Consider the following 18,041-nt stretch of genomic DNA (forward strand, 5'->3'; position numbering starts at 1 on the left):
GTATATCTATACTATATCTATACACACACACACACACACACACACACACTCACAATTGTTCAATTGTTATATCCACTTCAACTGGAGGAGTGTTGTTTCTGTTGATGGCGGCATCCTGAGGAAGATGGTTTTCAGGCTCTGGGAACTGTGCACTTTGGCTCCCTTTGTCCTGGGGGCAGCCTCACTGGTGTGCTATACTGCCTGTTTTGGACAGGACACTATGTGGTTAGAGTGCTTGGGGCCCAGATGTATTGCTGGGTCCATCTGGTATCATAATGCTATATCCCTCTGGGTGGACATGGGAGGATGTCATTGGGGCTCCAGGGATGTGGAGTTGCAGGGTCAGCTGGCTCCCAGAGCAAGATGTAGTCTGGTGGGGGATTAGTTTTTATAAAGGTGCCGTGCAGTGCTTTGGCTTCAGGGGGTTAGTAGAATGGAATGTGAATTTCCTCTGTAGAACAATGCAATTGCAATGGACTGCAGATGACCTTCCATACTAGACCCTCCTGTAGCTATTGCAGGCATCTGTGATGGGAATAGGAAGCACTGGGGATATTTTACTTACCTTTCCTTTGCAATGAGGAACTTCTCTTGTATCTGAGACAATCATGGCTGGGCTGGTTGCTTCACTTCCCTCTCCTTTCATGCCTCAGAGGGTCCCTGTCACTTCCTTGCAGAATTCCAGTGTTCTTGTTTAGGCACTTTATTTGACGTGTGGTTGTCTACTTGTTTTAGAGGTGCCTGACACTTGCCCCTTCTTTGTGAATGAGGCAAGTGTCAGGCACCTATGGTCAGCCATCTTCCATCTTTTGTGGCATTTTTGTAATATATTTTACTTTATCATATGGCATAAACACATAATACATTGCTATCTTTTAATGATTTATCTTTTAGAGTGATTGAACATAAGAAAATTTATATTTACCTTTATTTATATCATTTCAGGAGCTCTTCAGTTGTTTGTGTGGATCTTAGTTTATATCTGATATTATTTCCCTTCTGCCTGAAGAACTTTTGTTGACATTTCTTACAACACAGGACCGTCGATAATAAATTCGCTCAGCTTTTATTTTTCTTAAAATAACTTCAGTTTGTGCTTCATCTTTGAAAGATATTTTCAATTGGTGTAAAATTTTATGTTGACTTTTTCCCAGTAATTTCAATATATCATTACCTTGACTTTTGGTTTGCACCGTTTATGTATTTCAAAGAGAAATATGTGTTTTTGTCTTAGTTCATTTGTATGTGATTTTTCTCTTTAAGTACAACATATCTAATTTTTAATAGTGTATTTATTATTTTAGTTGCTCTTTGGATTTATAGCTAAATCTCTTTCATTAATTTTGGAAAATTATCAGGCATTATATCTTCAGATATCTTTCTGCTCCATTTTACTCTTATCTGCTTGGGAATCCCAAATATATATATATATATATATATATATAAATAATATATATATTTTATATGTAATCCCAATTTTATATATATTATATATGTAATCCCAATTGTATATATTATATATATGATCCCAATTATATATATATTATATACATATGATCCCAATTATATATATATATTATATATAATATATATAAGGGCTCCCAATTATATATATAATCCCAATTATATATATATTGGGATTCCCGAGCACATGAGAGTAAGAATGGAGCAGAAAGATATATTAGATTAGTTGATATTGTTACACGGCTCTTGGATGCTCTGCTATTTTTTTCTCTTTTACCTTTCCTATTTCCCCTTGCATTTATGTTTAGATTATTTTTGTTTACTGATTTAGTTTTAGTTATAAAGTTATAAAGTTTACTGATTTAGTTTTCAGCTGTGCCAGGTGTACTGACGAATTCATTAAAGGCATTCTTCATTTCGATTACTGTGATTTTGGTTTTATCATTTCATTTTCTATTATTATTGTAGTTTCTGTTTTACTGATGAAATTTTCCATTTCTTCATGAATTTTGTTCTCATAATCCACTACAGCCTTTAACATATTGAGCTTTATTTAAAATTCAGGGTGATAATTTTAGTATCTGGTCATTTCTGTGTCTGGTCCTGTGTATCATTTTATCCCTAGACAGTAGGTTGTGTTTCCTGGATGTTTTGGATATGTCTCACAAGTTTTTATTGAATTCCAGAGCAGTAGAGAATACTATTGTTTTTATAGTATTTTAGTACTTACAAATATTATTTGTCACTGTAAATGGATATATCCTTTTCCAGCTTATTTGGGTGGGGGTTTATGTCAACCTAGTTTGGAGCTCAGATGTGTCTGAATTTCTTTGTTGCTATGATTATCTTCAGTTTGCCACTAGCTTCAAATTATTCTAGTGTTATTTAAGTTTTGAGGGAAGGGGCTGGATGGGGCAATAGAATATTCAAGATGATCATATCAACAGTGAAACTCAAACATAGTTTATCTACAGATGAGATTGACACAAGGCCCTATAAAAATGACCTAGAAAGAGGTATATCCATTTGTAGTGACAAATAATATTTATAATATCATCTGGGAATGTTTCCCACTCCTCCTTCAGGTTTAAAGGATTTTTCTTTTATTGTTTCTGTTCCTTTCACTTGTGCATTTAGGGAATAAGTTTGTTATTTCTCCCCTAGTCATGTGAAGCCATTTTTCCCATAAGGGACTTCATGCCTTTCCTCTTACAGAAGCCTCTCTCCTTCTCTAGGTCTGTACCACAAAGAAAAACATTTTCTGGTCTACCTACCTGCCTGTAATCTTCCTTCTGAACATCTAGAGTCTTCAAATGGATTTGAATCCCCTGTGTGTCTATGACTCAGTAGTTCTACACTCTCATATTTCCTCATTTGACATTTAATAATTTTAAAAAATTAGCTTAGCTTTTTAACTCATTTGTGTGGGACCCAGCATTACTTCTTCTTGTGCTTTGCCATGGAGGAGTCAGTGCTTGCTTCCCATACTCTGTTTGGTGGGGTTTGACTTTCCTTTGATACTATATTATTTAGCTGCTCTTCAAACTTAGTTCTCTGATAGTTTTGGGAAAGTTTTTTACTTCATTGAGAAATTTTCTGTTGTTAGGGTAGAAGGGATGCTCTTTCAATTTTTCTACATCTTAGGTGAGAGTGAAACTTCAAAAACATTTTAAAATTAAAGTTCCTGGTAGGAAATAGAACTTGTATGCTAAATCAATATTTCTCAAATTGTTTCTGGTGGAGCATCTGGAAGTCATAATGCTATTTATAGAACTATAGCTTTATTCAAATTTAAACAATTGAATATATGTTTATGCCAAATTATGTAAATTATTTATATATTAAATGGTTGATGCAATTTAATGAATATATCTTGGATTTTGATAATGATAGTAGATATTTTTATAGTTTATATATAATTCTAGAAACACAACTTTGTACTGAGGTGTAAAGATATTAGGTTGATTGCTTTGGGGCATAGAGCATTAGCATGTATTTGAGTTGAAATTTGGGCCTATATCATTTTGTTTCAAAATGTAGCCTCTTTTCACTGTACCACCATGTGGTGTTAACTTCTTTTTGCATGGGTTAACACTCAGTGACTAGGGAAGGGGTAAATTAATGGTAAAAATCTGACTGGACTTCTATTGCTGAATATACTTTGACTTTTATTTAACATGAGCCAATTTTTAAAAAATAGGTAATGATATGGGAAATGATGATGCCATCGGAGGGAATGTGAGCAAATATATAGTGCTTCCAACTGGATACTGTGGACAGCCCAAGAAAGGACATCTTATCTTTGATGCTTGCTTTGAAAGTGGTAAGTTTATTAAAGGCTTTTCCTTTTAAGTTTGTTTGGTAAGGTGTTTTTTATTTTTCAGAATTGATTTTTTTGTGACCATTCAGTGTGATTCAACTCATTTAGTATTTTAAAATAATGGAACAAGTTTTATGGGAAAAATTTTTGAAGGAATTAACTTGGGAATATTAAATTTTTATTGTTATAAATGATTAATATTATAATTGATGATAATAGTAACAAATGCTTATAATAGTACCTTATATTTTATAAACTACTTTCCAAGATATTAGTTTTTTAAATAAAGTCCTCATGTTTGACTGTATTATCAATTATGATTTATTGAATAACATCTATCTAGTTCTTTATGACATGCTTACAGTAGAACTTAATTTTGGGGGGAGAGGAGGCTTCCCTATAAAACAAACAATTAGCTAATATATTTACCCTCTTTGAATATAAACTAAGGAACAGAGGTAAAATGGCCTAATAATTGGCAAATGCTGTAGGTATTCTGATAGTGGAGATCAGGATCAGGATTTGATTGTTTGTTCTCACTCAGCAGGGGCTAGATCTTGTTTAGCTCTTGACGTTCTGAGCCTCATACTCTAATTGGCACATAGTAGAGACTCAGAATAGTTTGAAAATATTAGCGAGAAAGTTAAATAATTATTTCATAAATAATTATTAATTTTCATTGGTTCTGAATAATGTGCATGTATCTGTGTGTTTATGTGTGGCTGAAGGGACATATCAATGTACGTTATATAATAGTTGTTTCTGGACCTTAAAAACATTGGTTGTTTATACCAAACAATTGAAAATTTATTTGTGCAGGATGTTGCTCTTTGATTATGTCACATTGTATAGATTTGATAGGGTTGATATAACAAAGTACTACAGAGTGGGTTTAACAACAGATATTTATTGTTTCTTACTTTCATGGTACTCAGTTTGTCACAAAGTACCACAAACTGAGTGGATTAAAAAACAGAAATGTGTTGTCTCACAGTCCTAGAGATTAGAAGTCTGAGGTCAAGATATTAGCAGGACTGGTTCCCTATAAGAATTATGAAGAAGAATCTGTTTCATGTTTCTCCCCTAGCTTCTGACAGGTTGTTAGCAATCTTTGGTGTTTTTTGGTTTACAGAAGCATCACCCTAATTTCTCCCTTCATCTGTACATGTTGTTCTCCCTGTTTGTCTATGTCCAAATTTCTACTTTTTACAAAAATATCAGTCACATTGGATTAGGACCTACTTTAATGACCTCATTTTAACTTGATTACCTCTGTAAAGGTCCTAGGACTTCAGCATAGAAATTTTGAGAGGACATGATTCAGCCCATAATGCAATATTGTAGTGTTGTACTTCCAACCAGACCTGAATGCTGTCCACATAATTAAAAACAATGGCTTCTTATTTTCTATAGATCTTGTACTAGTGCCTTTTCTTGTATGTACTTGATGCCTGCAAAATATCTTTGATTCTTTCGTATGTTAGTTAAAGGTGTAAGGGCCCTTTACAATGATTACAACTCTATGAGAATAAAGATTACCCTCATTTGAAAGATTGTGTCTTGATTTACATAAGCCTGAAATAATTCAGATTCCTTTCCCAGAACATCTTTTCTTTAATCCCACTACAGTCTTTTCCCATCCCTTACAAAAAGACTCAGTAAAAGAAGTTGTTCAATCTTACCACATAATCATCAAATAAATAATCCACATTTTCCCAACAATTTATGAACAATCAGTAATATCAGTTAGATCTATGATAGTCATAGATGAGACTTGCAGTAGAGTGATTAAGTGGACAGGCTTTTGTTCAGGCTGCAGTTCAAATCTTGGTTTGAAAAAGAAGCCAGTTTTCTTACATTTTATTAAGGGATGATACCTACTATCCGTCATAATTAATGTATGTGTGTGTGTGTATGTCTTCCTTACCAAAATATACATAATAATAATAATAATAATAATAATAAATTAGATAAATGAAGACATCTTTGAAAAGGTATTAGTTAGGGCAAAGAAGACTCATCAGAGTTTAGAGTGTCAATGCTTCCCACACATCCACATCCTAACTTTCACAATCCCATGTTTTCCAATCATTGCCCTCATGTTAACAATACACACTCTGCCCTGCTGGTGTTTAACTTGCCTTGTAATTCGTCACGTCACAGAATAAGGTTCTACATTTGATCTTCAGCAATTTTAACCCTGTTGCTACAGAAGGTAAAGGTCTCCTTCAGGGCACACATAGACATTCCTAGGTTATTTATTTGGTGTTTATGCTGGGAATTTGAATCCCTGAACTCATCCTCCCCACTTCTGCCCCCTTTTTTTGTCATGTTGTCCGGTAACATTAGGAAGAACCAGCCAATGTCATCATATTAAATTTTCAAAACTGTTTGATAATATCATATACAAAGTCACATAGATCCTTGCTTCTTATAAGTGAGTGATTAGGAATATCCAGTGCAGTAATTTTGGATAATCTCTATAAACACTTCATGCCATGGACTTCTTCTGCTACTGGATATAACATCATTAGCACCTTAAATTTTTTATTTGAAGAAATCTAAGGGGTATAAATGCAATTTTGATACATGGATATATTGTGTAGTGATAAAGTTTGGGCTTTTAGCATAACCATTACCCAAATAATATACATTGTGCCCACTAAATAATTTCTCATTTCTCATTCCTTGGCCGCCCCCTTCTGAGTCTCCAAGGTCTGTTATTCCATGCTCTATGTGTATACATATAATTTAGCCCTCACTTATAAATGAGAACATGTGTATTGACTTTCTATTTTTGAGTTGTTTCACTTAAGATTATGGCCTCCAGTTCCATCCATATTGCTGCAAAATACATGATTAAATTCTTTTTATGGCTGATTAGTATTCCATTGTATACCACATGTTCTTTATGCAATCATGCATTGAGGGACATTTAGATTGATTCCACATCTTTGCTATTGTGAATAGTAGTGTAATAAACATTGAAGTGAAAGTAACGTTTTTATGTAATTATTTCTTTTTCTTTGAGCAAATACCCAGTAGTGGGATTACTAGATTGAATGGTAGTCCTATGTTTAGTTCTAAGAAAAATTTCCATACTGTTTTCCATAGAGGCTGTATACAGCCAAACCATATCATTCTACCAAGCCCCTCCCAAATCTCATGTCTCACATTTTATAACCAATCATGCCTTCTCAACAGTTCCCCCAAAGTCTTAGCTCATTTCAGCATTAATTCTAAAGTCCACAGTCCACAGTCTCATCTGAGACAAGGCAAGTCCCTTCTGCCTATAAGACTGTAAAATCAAAAGCAAGTTATTTACTTCCTAGATACAATGGTGGTACAGGCATTGGGTAAATACAGCCATTCCAAATGGGAGAAATTGGCCAAAACAAAGGGACCACAGGAATGTAAGTCCCAAATCCAGCATTGCAGTCAAATCCTGAAGCTCCAAAATGATTTCCTTAGACTCCATGTCTCACATCCAGGTCACGCTGATGCAAGAGGTGGGCTCCCACAGCCTTGGGCAGCTCTGTCTCTGTGTCTTTGCATGATACAGTCCCCTTCCTGGCTGCTTTCATGGGTTGGCATTGAGTGCATCTGGCTTTTACAGGCACATAGTGCAAGCTGTCTGTGCATCTACCATTCTGGGATCTAGAGGATGGGGGCCCTCTTCTCATATATCCACTAGGTGATGCTCCAGTAGACTCTGAATGTGGGCTTTGACTTCACATTTCCCTTCTGCACTGCCCTAACAGAGGTCCTCCATGAGTGCTGCACCCCTGCAGCAAACTTGCCTGGGCATCCAGGAGTTTCCATACGTCCTCTGAAATGTAGATGGAGGTTCCCAAACCTCAGTGTTTGACTTCTGTGCACCCACAGGCTCAACATCACATGGAAGCTGCCAAGGCTTGGGACTTCCACCTTCTGAAGCAACAGCCTGAGCTGTATCTTGGCCCCTTTTAGTCATGGCTGGAGTGGTTGGGATGCAGGCCATCAAGTCCCTAGACTGCACACAGCAGAAGGACCCAGGGCCCAGCCAATGAATCCATTTTTTTCTTCCTGAACCTCCTTTTCTGTGATGGGAGGGGCTGCCACAAAGGTCTCTGACATGCCCTGGAGACATTTTTTCTATTATCTTGGGGATTAACATTCAGCTTCTCGTTACTTATGTAAATTTATGCAGCTGGCTTGAATTTCTCCCCTGAAAATGGGATTTTTTTTAAATCGCATTGTCTGATTGCAAATTTTCCAAACTTTTACTCTCTGCTTCCCTTATAAAACTGAATGCCTTTAACAGCACCCAAGTCAGTTCTTAAATACTGTGCTGCTTAGAAATTTCTTTTGCCTCTATTTTCTAATGTGTTCTATTGATCTCTTTGTCTTTCTTAGTAACATTACCATACTGGTTTGGTTACTGTTTGAATCCTTTGCTGCTTAGAAATTTATTCTGCTTCTATTTTCAATTCTGTTCCATTGATCTCTTTGTGCATTTTAGTACCAGTACCATACTGTTTTGGTTGCTGTAGACTTAAAGTATAGTTTGAAGTTAGATAGTGTGATTTTTCCAGCTTTGTTCTTTTTTCTTGGGATTCCTTTGACTATTTGGGCTCTTTTTTGATTCCATATGAACTGTAGGAATTTTGTCTAAATCTATGAAAAATGATGCTGGTAATTTGATTGAAATAACATTGAATTCATAAATTATTTTGACCATGATGGCTATTTTAATAACATTGATTATTCCAATCAATAAGCATGGGATGTCTTTTGATTTATTTGTGTCATCTCTGATTTCTTTTATCAGTGTTTTATAGTTGTCTTAGTTAACCAGTTAGTTAAGCTGTAGTCCTATGTATTTCATTTTTCGTGGCTATTATATAATCAATGGAATTGTATTCTTGATTTGATTCTCATTCTGGATGCTGTTGGTGTATAGAAATGCTACTGATTTTTGTACATTGATCTTGTGAAACTTGCTAAAATAGTTTGTCAGTTTTAGGAGCCTTTTGCTGGAGTCTCTAGGGTTTTCTAAGTATACAGTCATACTGTTAGCAACAAAACATACTTTAACTTCTTCTCTTCCTGTTTGGATGCCTTTTATTGCTTTCTTTTGCCTGATTGCTCTGGCTAGGACTTTTAGTACTATATCAAACGGGAGTGGTGAGAGTGGAAATTCTTGTCTTGTTTCATTTCTCAAGGTGAATGCTTCCAGCTTTTTTCTGTTCAGCATGATGTTGGCTATAGGTTTGCTAGAGGTAGCTTTTATATTGATATATGTCCCTTTGATGCCAAGTCTGCCTGTTGAAGGTTTTTATCATGAAAGGATATTGGATTTTATGGAAAACTTTTTCTGTGTCTATTGAGTTGGTCATATGATTTTTGCTTTTAATTCTGTTCATGTGCTAGATCACAGTTATTGAGTTCATCCTGGGAATAAAGCCTGCTTGATTGTGGTGAATTAGCTTTTTGATGGGCTGTTGGATTCAGTTTTCTAGTATTTTGTTGAGAATTTTTATGTCTGTGTTCATCAGCAATATTGGCCTGAAGTTTTCTTTCTTTGTCATGTCTGTGCCAGATTTTGGTACTAGGCTGAGAGTGGCTTCATAGAATGAATTAGGGAGGACTCCCTCCTCAGTTTTTTGGAATAGTTTCACTAGGATTGATACTAGTTATTATATCTGTAAAATCCATTAATGAAACCAAGAGTTCGTTTTTTGAAAGAGTATACAAGATTGATAGACTGCTAGGTAGACAAAACAAAGAAAAAAAGATCCACATAAGTATAATTGAGAATAACAAACATGACATTATAACTATTCCCACGGAAATACAAAAATCCTCAGAGACTACTATGAACAACTCTATCTAAAAACCAATTAGAAAGTATAGTATAAATGGTTAAATTCCTGGAATCACACAATCTTCCAAGATTGAATAAGAAAGAGATTGAAATTCTGTATAGACCAATATTAAGTTCTAAAACTGAACGATTAAAAAAAAAAAAACACCAAAAAACTACCAACCAAAAAAATCCCTGGACCAGACATATTTATAGCCAAATTCTACCAAATGTACATATGTCCACACTCTTAACCTGCTTTTTGATTTCCTGTGTATAATCTTACCCTTTATCGCAGTTCCGTCCTGTGGATCTTCCTAATTTATATATATTGCTTCCCTGTTTTTTTTTAAACATTTTATTGTGTTTTAGGTTTTGGGGTACATGTGAAGACCATGCAGGATTGTTGCCTAGGTACATACATGGCAATGTGGTTGGCTGCCTCCCTCCCAATCACCTATATCTGGCATTTCTCTCCATATTATCCCTCCCCAATTCCCCAGCCCCCCATCCCTCCCCTAGTTCCCTAACCCATAGAACTCAGTGTGTGATGCTCCCCTCCCTGTGTCCATGTGCTCTCATTGTTCGACACCCACCTATGAGTGAGAATATGCAGTGTTTGATTTTCTGTTCTTGTGTCAGTTTGCTGAGAATGATGGTTTCCAGGTTCATCCATGTCCCTACAAAGGACACGAAATCATCGTTTTTTATGGCTTCATAGTATTCCATGGTGTATATGTGCCACATTTTCCCTGTCTAGTCTATTATTGATGGGCATTTGGGTTGGTTCCAAGTCTTTTCTTATGTAAACAGTGCTGCAGTGAACATTTGTGTGCATATGTCCTTATAATAGAATAATTTATAATCCTTGGGATATATACCCAGTAACAGGATTGCTGGGTTAAATGGAATTTCTATTTCTAGGTCCTTGAGGAATCACCACACTATCTTCCACAGTGGTTGAAATAATTTACACTCCCACTAACAGTGTAAAAGTGTTCCTATTTCTCCACAGACTCTCCAGCATCTGCTGTCTCCAGGTTTTTAAATGATCACCATTCTAACTGGTGTGAGATGGTATCTCAATGTAGTTTTGATTTGCATTTCTCTAATGACCAGTGATGATGAACATTTTTTAATGTTTGTTGGCCTCATATATGTCTTCTTTTGTAAAGTGTCTGTTCATATCCTTTGCCTACTTTTGAATGGGCTTGTTTGTTTTTTTCTTGTAAATCTGTTTTAGTTTTTTGTAGATTCTGGATATCAGTCCTTTGTCAGATGGGTAGATCGGAAAAATTTTTTCACATTCTATTGGTTGCTGATTCCCTCTAATGATTGATTCTTCTCCTGTGCAGAAGCTCCAGAGTTTAATTAGGTCCCATTTGTCTATTTTGGCTTTTGTTACCAATGCTTTTGGATTTTAGTCATGAAGTCCTTGCCTATGCCTATGTCCTGAATGGTTTTGCTTAGATTTTCTTCTAGAGTTTTTATGGTGTTAGGTCTTATGCTTAAGTCTTTAATCCATCTGGCATTAATTTTAGTGTAAGATGTCAGGAAGGGGTCCAGTTTCTGCTTTCTGCACATGGCTAGCTAGTTTTCCCAACACCATTTATTAAACAGGGACTCCTTTCCCCATTGCTTGTTTTTGTGAGGTTTGTCAAAGCTCAGATGATTGTAGATGTGTAGCATTACCTCCGAGGCCTTTGTTCTGTTCCATTGATCTATATCTCTGTTTTGGTACCAGTGCCATGCTGTTTTGATTACTGTAGCCTTGTAGTATAGTTTTAAGTCAGGTAGCGTGATGCCTCCAGCTTTGTTCTTTTTGCTTAGAATTAACTTGGCTATGTAGGCTCTCTTTTGGTTTCATTTGAAGTTTAGGGTGGATTTTTCCAGTTCTGTGAAGAAGGTCATTGGTAGCTTGATGGGGATAATGTTGAGTATATAAATTACTTTGGGCAGTATGGCCATTTTCACGATATTAATTCTTCCTAACGATGAGCATGGAATGTTTCTCCATCTGTTTGTGTCCTGTCTTATTTCGTTGAGCAGTGGTTTGTAGTTCTCCTTTAAGACGTCCTTTACATTCTTTGTTAGTTGTAGTCCTAGGTATTTTATTCTCCTTGTAGCAATTGTGAATGGCAGTTTGTTCTTGATTTGACTCTTTTTAAGACTGTTATTGGTGTATAGGAATGCTTGTGATTTTTGCACACTGATTTTATATCGTGAGACTTTGCTGAAATTGCTTATCAGTTTCAGGAGATTTTGGGCTGAGACAATGGGATCTTCTAAATATACAGCCATGTTGTCTGCGTATAGAGACAATTTGACTTCTTCCTTTCCTATTTGAATACACTTTATTTCTTTTTCTTGCCTGATTTCTCTGGCCAGAACTTCCAATGCTATATTGATTAGGAGTGGTGAGAGAGGGCACCGTTGTCTAGTGATGAATTTCAAAGGGAATGCTTCCAGTTTTTGCCCATTCAGTGTGATATTGGCTGTGGGTTTGTTGTAAATATGTTTTATTAGTTTGAGATACATTCCATTGATACCTAGTTTATTGAGAGTTTTAACATAAAGCGCTGGTGAATTTTGTCAAAGGCCTTCTCTGCATCTATTGATGTAATAATCCTGTGGTTTTTGTCTTTGGTTCTGTTATGTGGTGAATTACATTTACAGACTTGTGTATGTTAAACTGGCCTTACATCCCTGGGATGAAGCCTACTTGATTGTGATGGATAAGCTTTTTGATGTGCTGTTGCAATCAGTTTGCTAGTATTTTATTGAAGATTTTTGCATCTATATTCATCATGGATATTGGCTGGAAGTGTCTTTTCTTGTTGAGTCTCTGCCAGGTTTTGGTATCAGGATGGTGTTGGTCTCATAAAATTATTTGGGAGGATTCTCTCTTTATGGATTGTCTGGAATAGTTTCAGAAGGAGTGGTACCAGCTCCTTTTTGTATGTCTTGGAGAATTCAGCTGTGAACCCATCTGACCTGGGATTATTTTGGTTGTTAAACTATTAATTGCTGCCTCAACTTCAGCCCATGTTATTGGTCTATTCAGGGTTTCGACTTTGTTTAGCCTTGGGAGTGTCCAGAAATTTATCCATTTCTTCCAGGTTTATTAGTTTATGTTCATAGAGTTGTTTGTATTAATCTCTTATGGTGGTTTGTATTTCTGTGGAATCAGTGGTGATATCTGCTTTATCATTTTTTATTGCATCTATTTGATTATTCTCTCTTTTCTTTTTTCTTAATCTGGCTAGTGGTGTGTCTATTTTGTTGATCTTTACAAAAAATCAGCTCCTGGATTTATTGATTTTTTGAAGGTTTTTTTGTGTCTCTATCTCCTTCATTTCTGCTCTGATCTTAGTTATTTCTTGTCTTCTGCTAGCTTTTGATTTTTTTTTATCTTGCTCCTCTATGTGTTTTAATTTTGATGATAGAGTTTTGATTTTAGATCTTTCCTTGCTTCTCATGTGGTCATTTATTGCTATAAATTTTCCTCTAGATACTGCTTTAAGTGTGTCCCAGAGATTCTGGTACATTGTATTTTCGTTGTTGTTGGTTTTGCAGAACATCTTTATTCCTGCCTTCATTTCATTGTTTATACAGTCAACATTCAAGAGCCAGTTGTTCAGTTTCCATGAAGTTGTGTGGTGCTGAGTTATTTTCTGAATTCTCAGTTCTAAGTTGATTGCACTGTGGTGTGACGGACTGTTTGTTATGATTTCTGTTCTTTTGCTTTGGCTGAGGAGTGATTTACTTCCAATTACGTGGTCAATTTTAGAGTACTTGTGGTGTGCAGTGAGAAGAATGTATATTCTGTGGATTTGGGGTGGAAAGTTCTTTAAATGACTATTATGTTTGCTTGGTCCAGGTCTGAATTCAAGTCCTGGGTATCCTTGTGAATTATCTGTCTTGTTGATCTGTCTAATATTGACAATGGAGTGTTAAAATCTCCCACTATTATTATGTGGGAGTCTATGTCTCTTTGTATGTCATTAAGAACTTGCTTTATGTATCTGGGTACTCCTGTATTGGGTGCATATATATTTAGGATCATTAGCTATTCTGGTTGCATTGATCCTTTTACCATGATGGAATGACCTTTTTTGTGTCTTTTGATCTTTGTTGGTTTAAAGTCTATTTTGTCAGAGACTAGGATTGCAACTCCTGCTTTTTTTTTTTTTTTTTTTTTTTTTCTCATTTGCTTGGTAGATCTTCCTGAATCCTTTATTTTGAGCCTATATGTATTCTTGCATGTGAGATGGGTTTCCTGGAGACAGCACACCAATGGGTTTTGACTTTTTATCTAGTTTGCCAGTCTGTGTCTTTTGATTGGGACATTTAAACCATTTACATTTATGGTTAATATTGTTATCTGTGAATTTGATCCTGCCATGTTGATGCTAGCTGCTCGTTTTGCCTGCTAGTTGATGTAGTTTCTTCATTGTGTCAATGCTCTTTACCATTTGGTACGTTTTTGGAGTTGCTGGTACTGGTTGTTCCTTTCTATGTTTAGGACTTCTTTTAGGAGCTCTTGTAAAGTAGGCCTGATGGTAATGAAATCTCTCAGCAATTCCTTGTTCATAAGGGATGTTATTTCTCCTTTGCTTCTGAAACTTAGTTTGGTTGGATATGAAATTCTATGTTGAAAGTTATTTTCTTTAAGGATGCTGAGTATTGGCCCCCACTTTCTTCTGGCTTGTAGGGTTCTGCTGAGAAATCTGCTGTGAGTCTGATGGGCTTCCCTTTGTGGGTAACCTGACTTTTCTCTCTGGCTGCCCTCAGCATTTTATCCTTCATTTCACCCTGGTGAATCTGACAACTATGTTTCTTGGGGTTGCTCTTCTTGAGGAATATATTTGTGGTGTTCTCTGTATTTCCTGGACTTGAATGTTGGCTTACCTTGCCAGGTTAGGGAAGTTTTCCTAGATAATATCCTGAAGAGTGTTTTACAGCTTGGATTCATTGTGTCCGTCACATTCAGGTACACCTATCAAACATAGATTAGTTCTTTTCACATAATCCCATATTTCATGGAGGCTTTGTTCATTTCTTTTTACTCTTTTTTTTTCTAATCTTGTCTTCTCATTTTATTTCATTAGTTGATCTTCCATCTCTGATATCCTTTCTTCTTCTTGGTTAATTCAGCTATTGAAACTTGTGTATGCTTCGTGAAGTTCTCTTGTTGTGTTTTTCAGTTTCATCAATTCCTTTCTATTTCTCTCTAAGCTGTTTATTCTCATTAGCATTTCATCAAACCTTTTTTCAGCATTCTTAGTTTCTTTACAGTGAGTTAGAACTTGTTCTCTTAGCTCAGAGAAGTTTCTTATTACCCACCTTCTGAAGCCTGTTTTTGTCAATTCAACAGGTTCATTCTCCATCCAGTATTGTTCCCTTGCTGATGAGAAGTTGTGATCCCTTGGAGGAGGAGAGGTGTTCTTGTTTTGTTTGTTTTCATCGTTTTTGCTCTGGTTTCTTCCCATCTTTGTGGATTTATTTACGTGTTGTCTTTTTGGTTGGTGACTTTCAGATGAGGTCTCTCAGTGGACATCCTGTTTGTTGATGATGCCGTTATTTCATTTTGTTTCTTAGTTTTCCTTTTAACAGTCAGGACCCTCTGCTATAGGACTGCTGGAGGTCCACTCCAGACCCTACTTTACTGGGGATCACCTGCAGTGGCTGCAGAACTGTAAGGGTTGCTGCCAGTTTCTTCTTCTGTTATCTTTGTCCCGGAAGGATACCCACCAGATGTCAATCTGAGCTCTCTTTTATGAGTTAACTCTTTGTATATACTGGGGTTGGGGAGCTGCTTGAGGAGACAGTCTGTCTTTTATAGGTGCTCAAGTGCTGACCTGTGAGCTCCGTTGTTCTCTTCAGAGCTGCTGGGCAGGTACGTTTAAGTCTGCTGCAGCAGAACTCATGACTGCCTTTTTTTTTTTTTTTTTTTTGTCCCGGTGCTCTGTCCCAGGAAGGTAGGCTTTATTTATAAGTTTCTGTCATGCTGCTGCCTTTTTTCAGGGATGCCCTACCCAGCGAGGAGGTAGCCTAGTCACAGTCTGCCAGCAGAGGTGTTGCTGAGCTGCTGTGGGCTCTGCCTAGCTTCTGTGTGATCTTCATTGCAGTTTTGTTTATAGTGGTATAGTTACAACTGCCTCTGTAATGGCGGACTCTCTGTGTAATGGCAGATTGCCTTGGTAATGGCGGGCTGCCTCGGTAATGGCTGAATGCCTTGGGAATGGCGGATTGCCTCAGTAATGGTGGATTACCTTGGTAGTGGTGGACTGCCTTGGTAATGGCAGACAACCTTCTCCTACAAAGCTGGATTGTCCTGGATTTAGCTGTGCTTGCTGTGAAACTCTCAATCCACAGCATTTCAAATTGCTGGTTTTTTGGGGGGTGGGACCAGCCGAGCCAGATCACCTTGCTCCTTGTTTCAGTCCCCCCCCCCTTTTTTTTTTCAGTTGAACGGGTGACTCTATCTCCCAGGCATTGCAGTCGACAGTTGAAATGGCCTTTTGGTTTGTGTGAGTTTTTGTGCGGAGACCTGCTGCGCCAGCTGAAACAGCCATGCTGGAGACTTGTGGCGCTTTTTTGCCTGGGAATATCTTGGCCTGGCTCCCTGTTTCTGTCCCCTTTTTTTCAGTTGAATGGTTGACTCTGTCTCTCAGGTGTTCCAGTCGCCGATTGAAAAGGCGCCCGGATTTGTGTGAGTTTTTGTGCAGAGACCTGCTGCGCCAGCTGAAACAGCCATGCTGGAGAGTTTTATGCCCAGGAATCTCCTGGCCTAGCTTCCTGTTTCAGTCTGCTTTTTATCAGTTGAACAGGTGACTCTGCCTCCCAGGCATTCCAGTTGAAATGGCATCGGGATTTGTGTGAGTTTTTGTGCGGGGACCCACTGTACCACCTGAAACAGCCGTGCTGGAAACTCGTGGCAATTTTCTGGCCAGGAATTTCCTGGTCTGTAGGCAATAATAATTCATTTGTAAATGCAGTGACCACTCACCCTCTGCATTTTGGCTGGGAGCTGCAATCCAGAGCTATTCCTATTTGGCCATCTTGGATACCCTCCAAAAATTAGTTACCCTGTTTGTTTTTCTACTCCAAAATTTTGGTCTTGACCAGTAGGTTTAGCTTCTTGTCCCTCATAGAATTTCCCTCATAGAATAATAATAGGAGAAAATATTGTACAATGCATTTTTGTTTCCCTCTTCTCGCAATTAAATGGACATTTATAATCTATCACACCACCTAAATGTATGATTATAATATCTCCCAACTGTTTTAATCCTACAATTTCTATTCTATATAAGGTTCACAACCTTGGTCCCCCTGAACTTATATAACAGCTTTCTAACTACCCCACATCTCTCTGGCCAATCCGTCACTATGCCACCAAAGCTAAAATGAAAATTATCTGATTATATTATATCATTGCTTAAAATCTTTCATGACTCCCCATTGTTTCCAGGATAAAATCCCAATGCTTTCATTTGATGACCTCTTTAACATAAGATCTGTTAGAAATTTCATTTTTACTAATACTGTTACTTCATGCTGGAACATACTCTTTTAGAGAAAAAAACAGCACATTTGGGAGGAAAAAAAATCATGGTTACTATATCTATACAAGTAGACAGTTGTGTGTCTACTTGTATATTTTTCTTTCCTATTTCCTCTACTTTCTTAATGAGGAGGAAGTTAAATATTTCATTTCCAAATAATTTTCTTCTAAGAATGATGACATTTTCTGTAGTAACAGCTAGCATTAAAGGCCATGGAAAGAACAATTGAAGGGCTTTTGAAATCCTGTTTTCACACCTCTTCAAGTGCTCTTTTCAGGTCATCTGGGAAACAGCTTTGAAGGGGCCTTTTGGGGCACATAAACCACCCTCTTATGCTTTAGTAGTAAAATAATAACAGAAGGAGACATATCTCATGATTAAATATGGTTGAGTTTTTTAAAAATAAAAATTAAGATACTACCAGAATGATTATAGTATATGTATGTATTAGTATAAATTCTAAGACATAGTTTTTTAAAATGATAACCAGAACATGATAATTTTCAATTAGAATTTACTTTTTACTTTCTATTATTGTTACTTCCTATTTGTAAATAATACTTGAAGAATTATATCAACTAGTAAACTAGAATGTTACTGTGTTTTTATTGTTTATACTCCTTAAATAGTAATATTTTGATAATATACTCCAGTACTGAAAAGTGTATACAAATTATGGGTTATCCTACAGCTTTCAAATTAAGTTCGTGTCTGAAGGTGTAGGAATATCTTGTGCAGGTCATTTGACTATTTGCAATTAATTCCATTTTCCACCCTTTCTCCATTTTGCTCTGTAGTGTTGGTGGGGAAATCCTGAAAATTGCATTCCCGGGCTTCCTTG

General features: G+C 36.6%; 1 protein-coding gene across 2 annotated transcripts in view; it reads left to right on the forward strand.

The window, feature by feature from the left end:
- Positions 1–18,041, forward strand: part of LOC116564083 (cytosolic carboxypeptidase 6-like) — a 705,101-nt gene that overhangs the window by 132,103 nt on the left and 554,957 nt on the right. For both annotated transcript variants that reach the window (XM_032297083.1, XM_032297082.1), the window contains one exon: positions 3,665–3,787. In XM_032297083.1, the coding sequence (XP_032152974.1) occupies positions 3,673–3,787 (115 nt within the window). In that variant the 5' untranslated portion in view covers positions 3,665–3,672. The remainder of the gene's footprint in view (positions 1–3,664; positions 3,788–18,041) is intronic.

This window comes from Sapajus apella, unplaced genomic scaffold, assembly GCF_009761245.1.
Source record: "Sapajus apella isolate SASKATOON/1434 unplaced genomic scaffold, GSC_monkey_1.0 scaffold36, whole genome shotgun sequence".
NCBI lineage: Eukaryota > Metazoa > Chordata > Mammalia > Primates > Cebidae > Sapajus > Sapajus apella.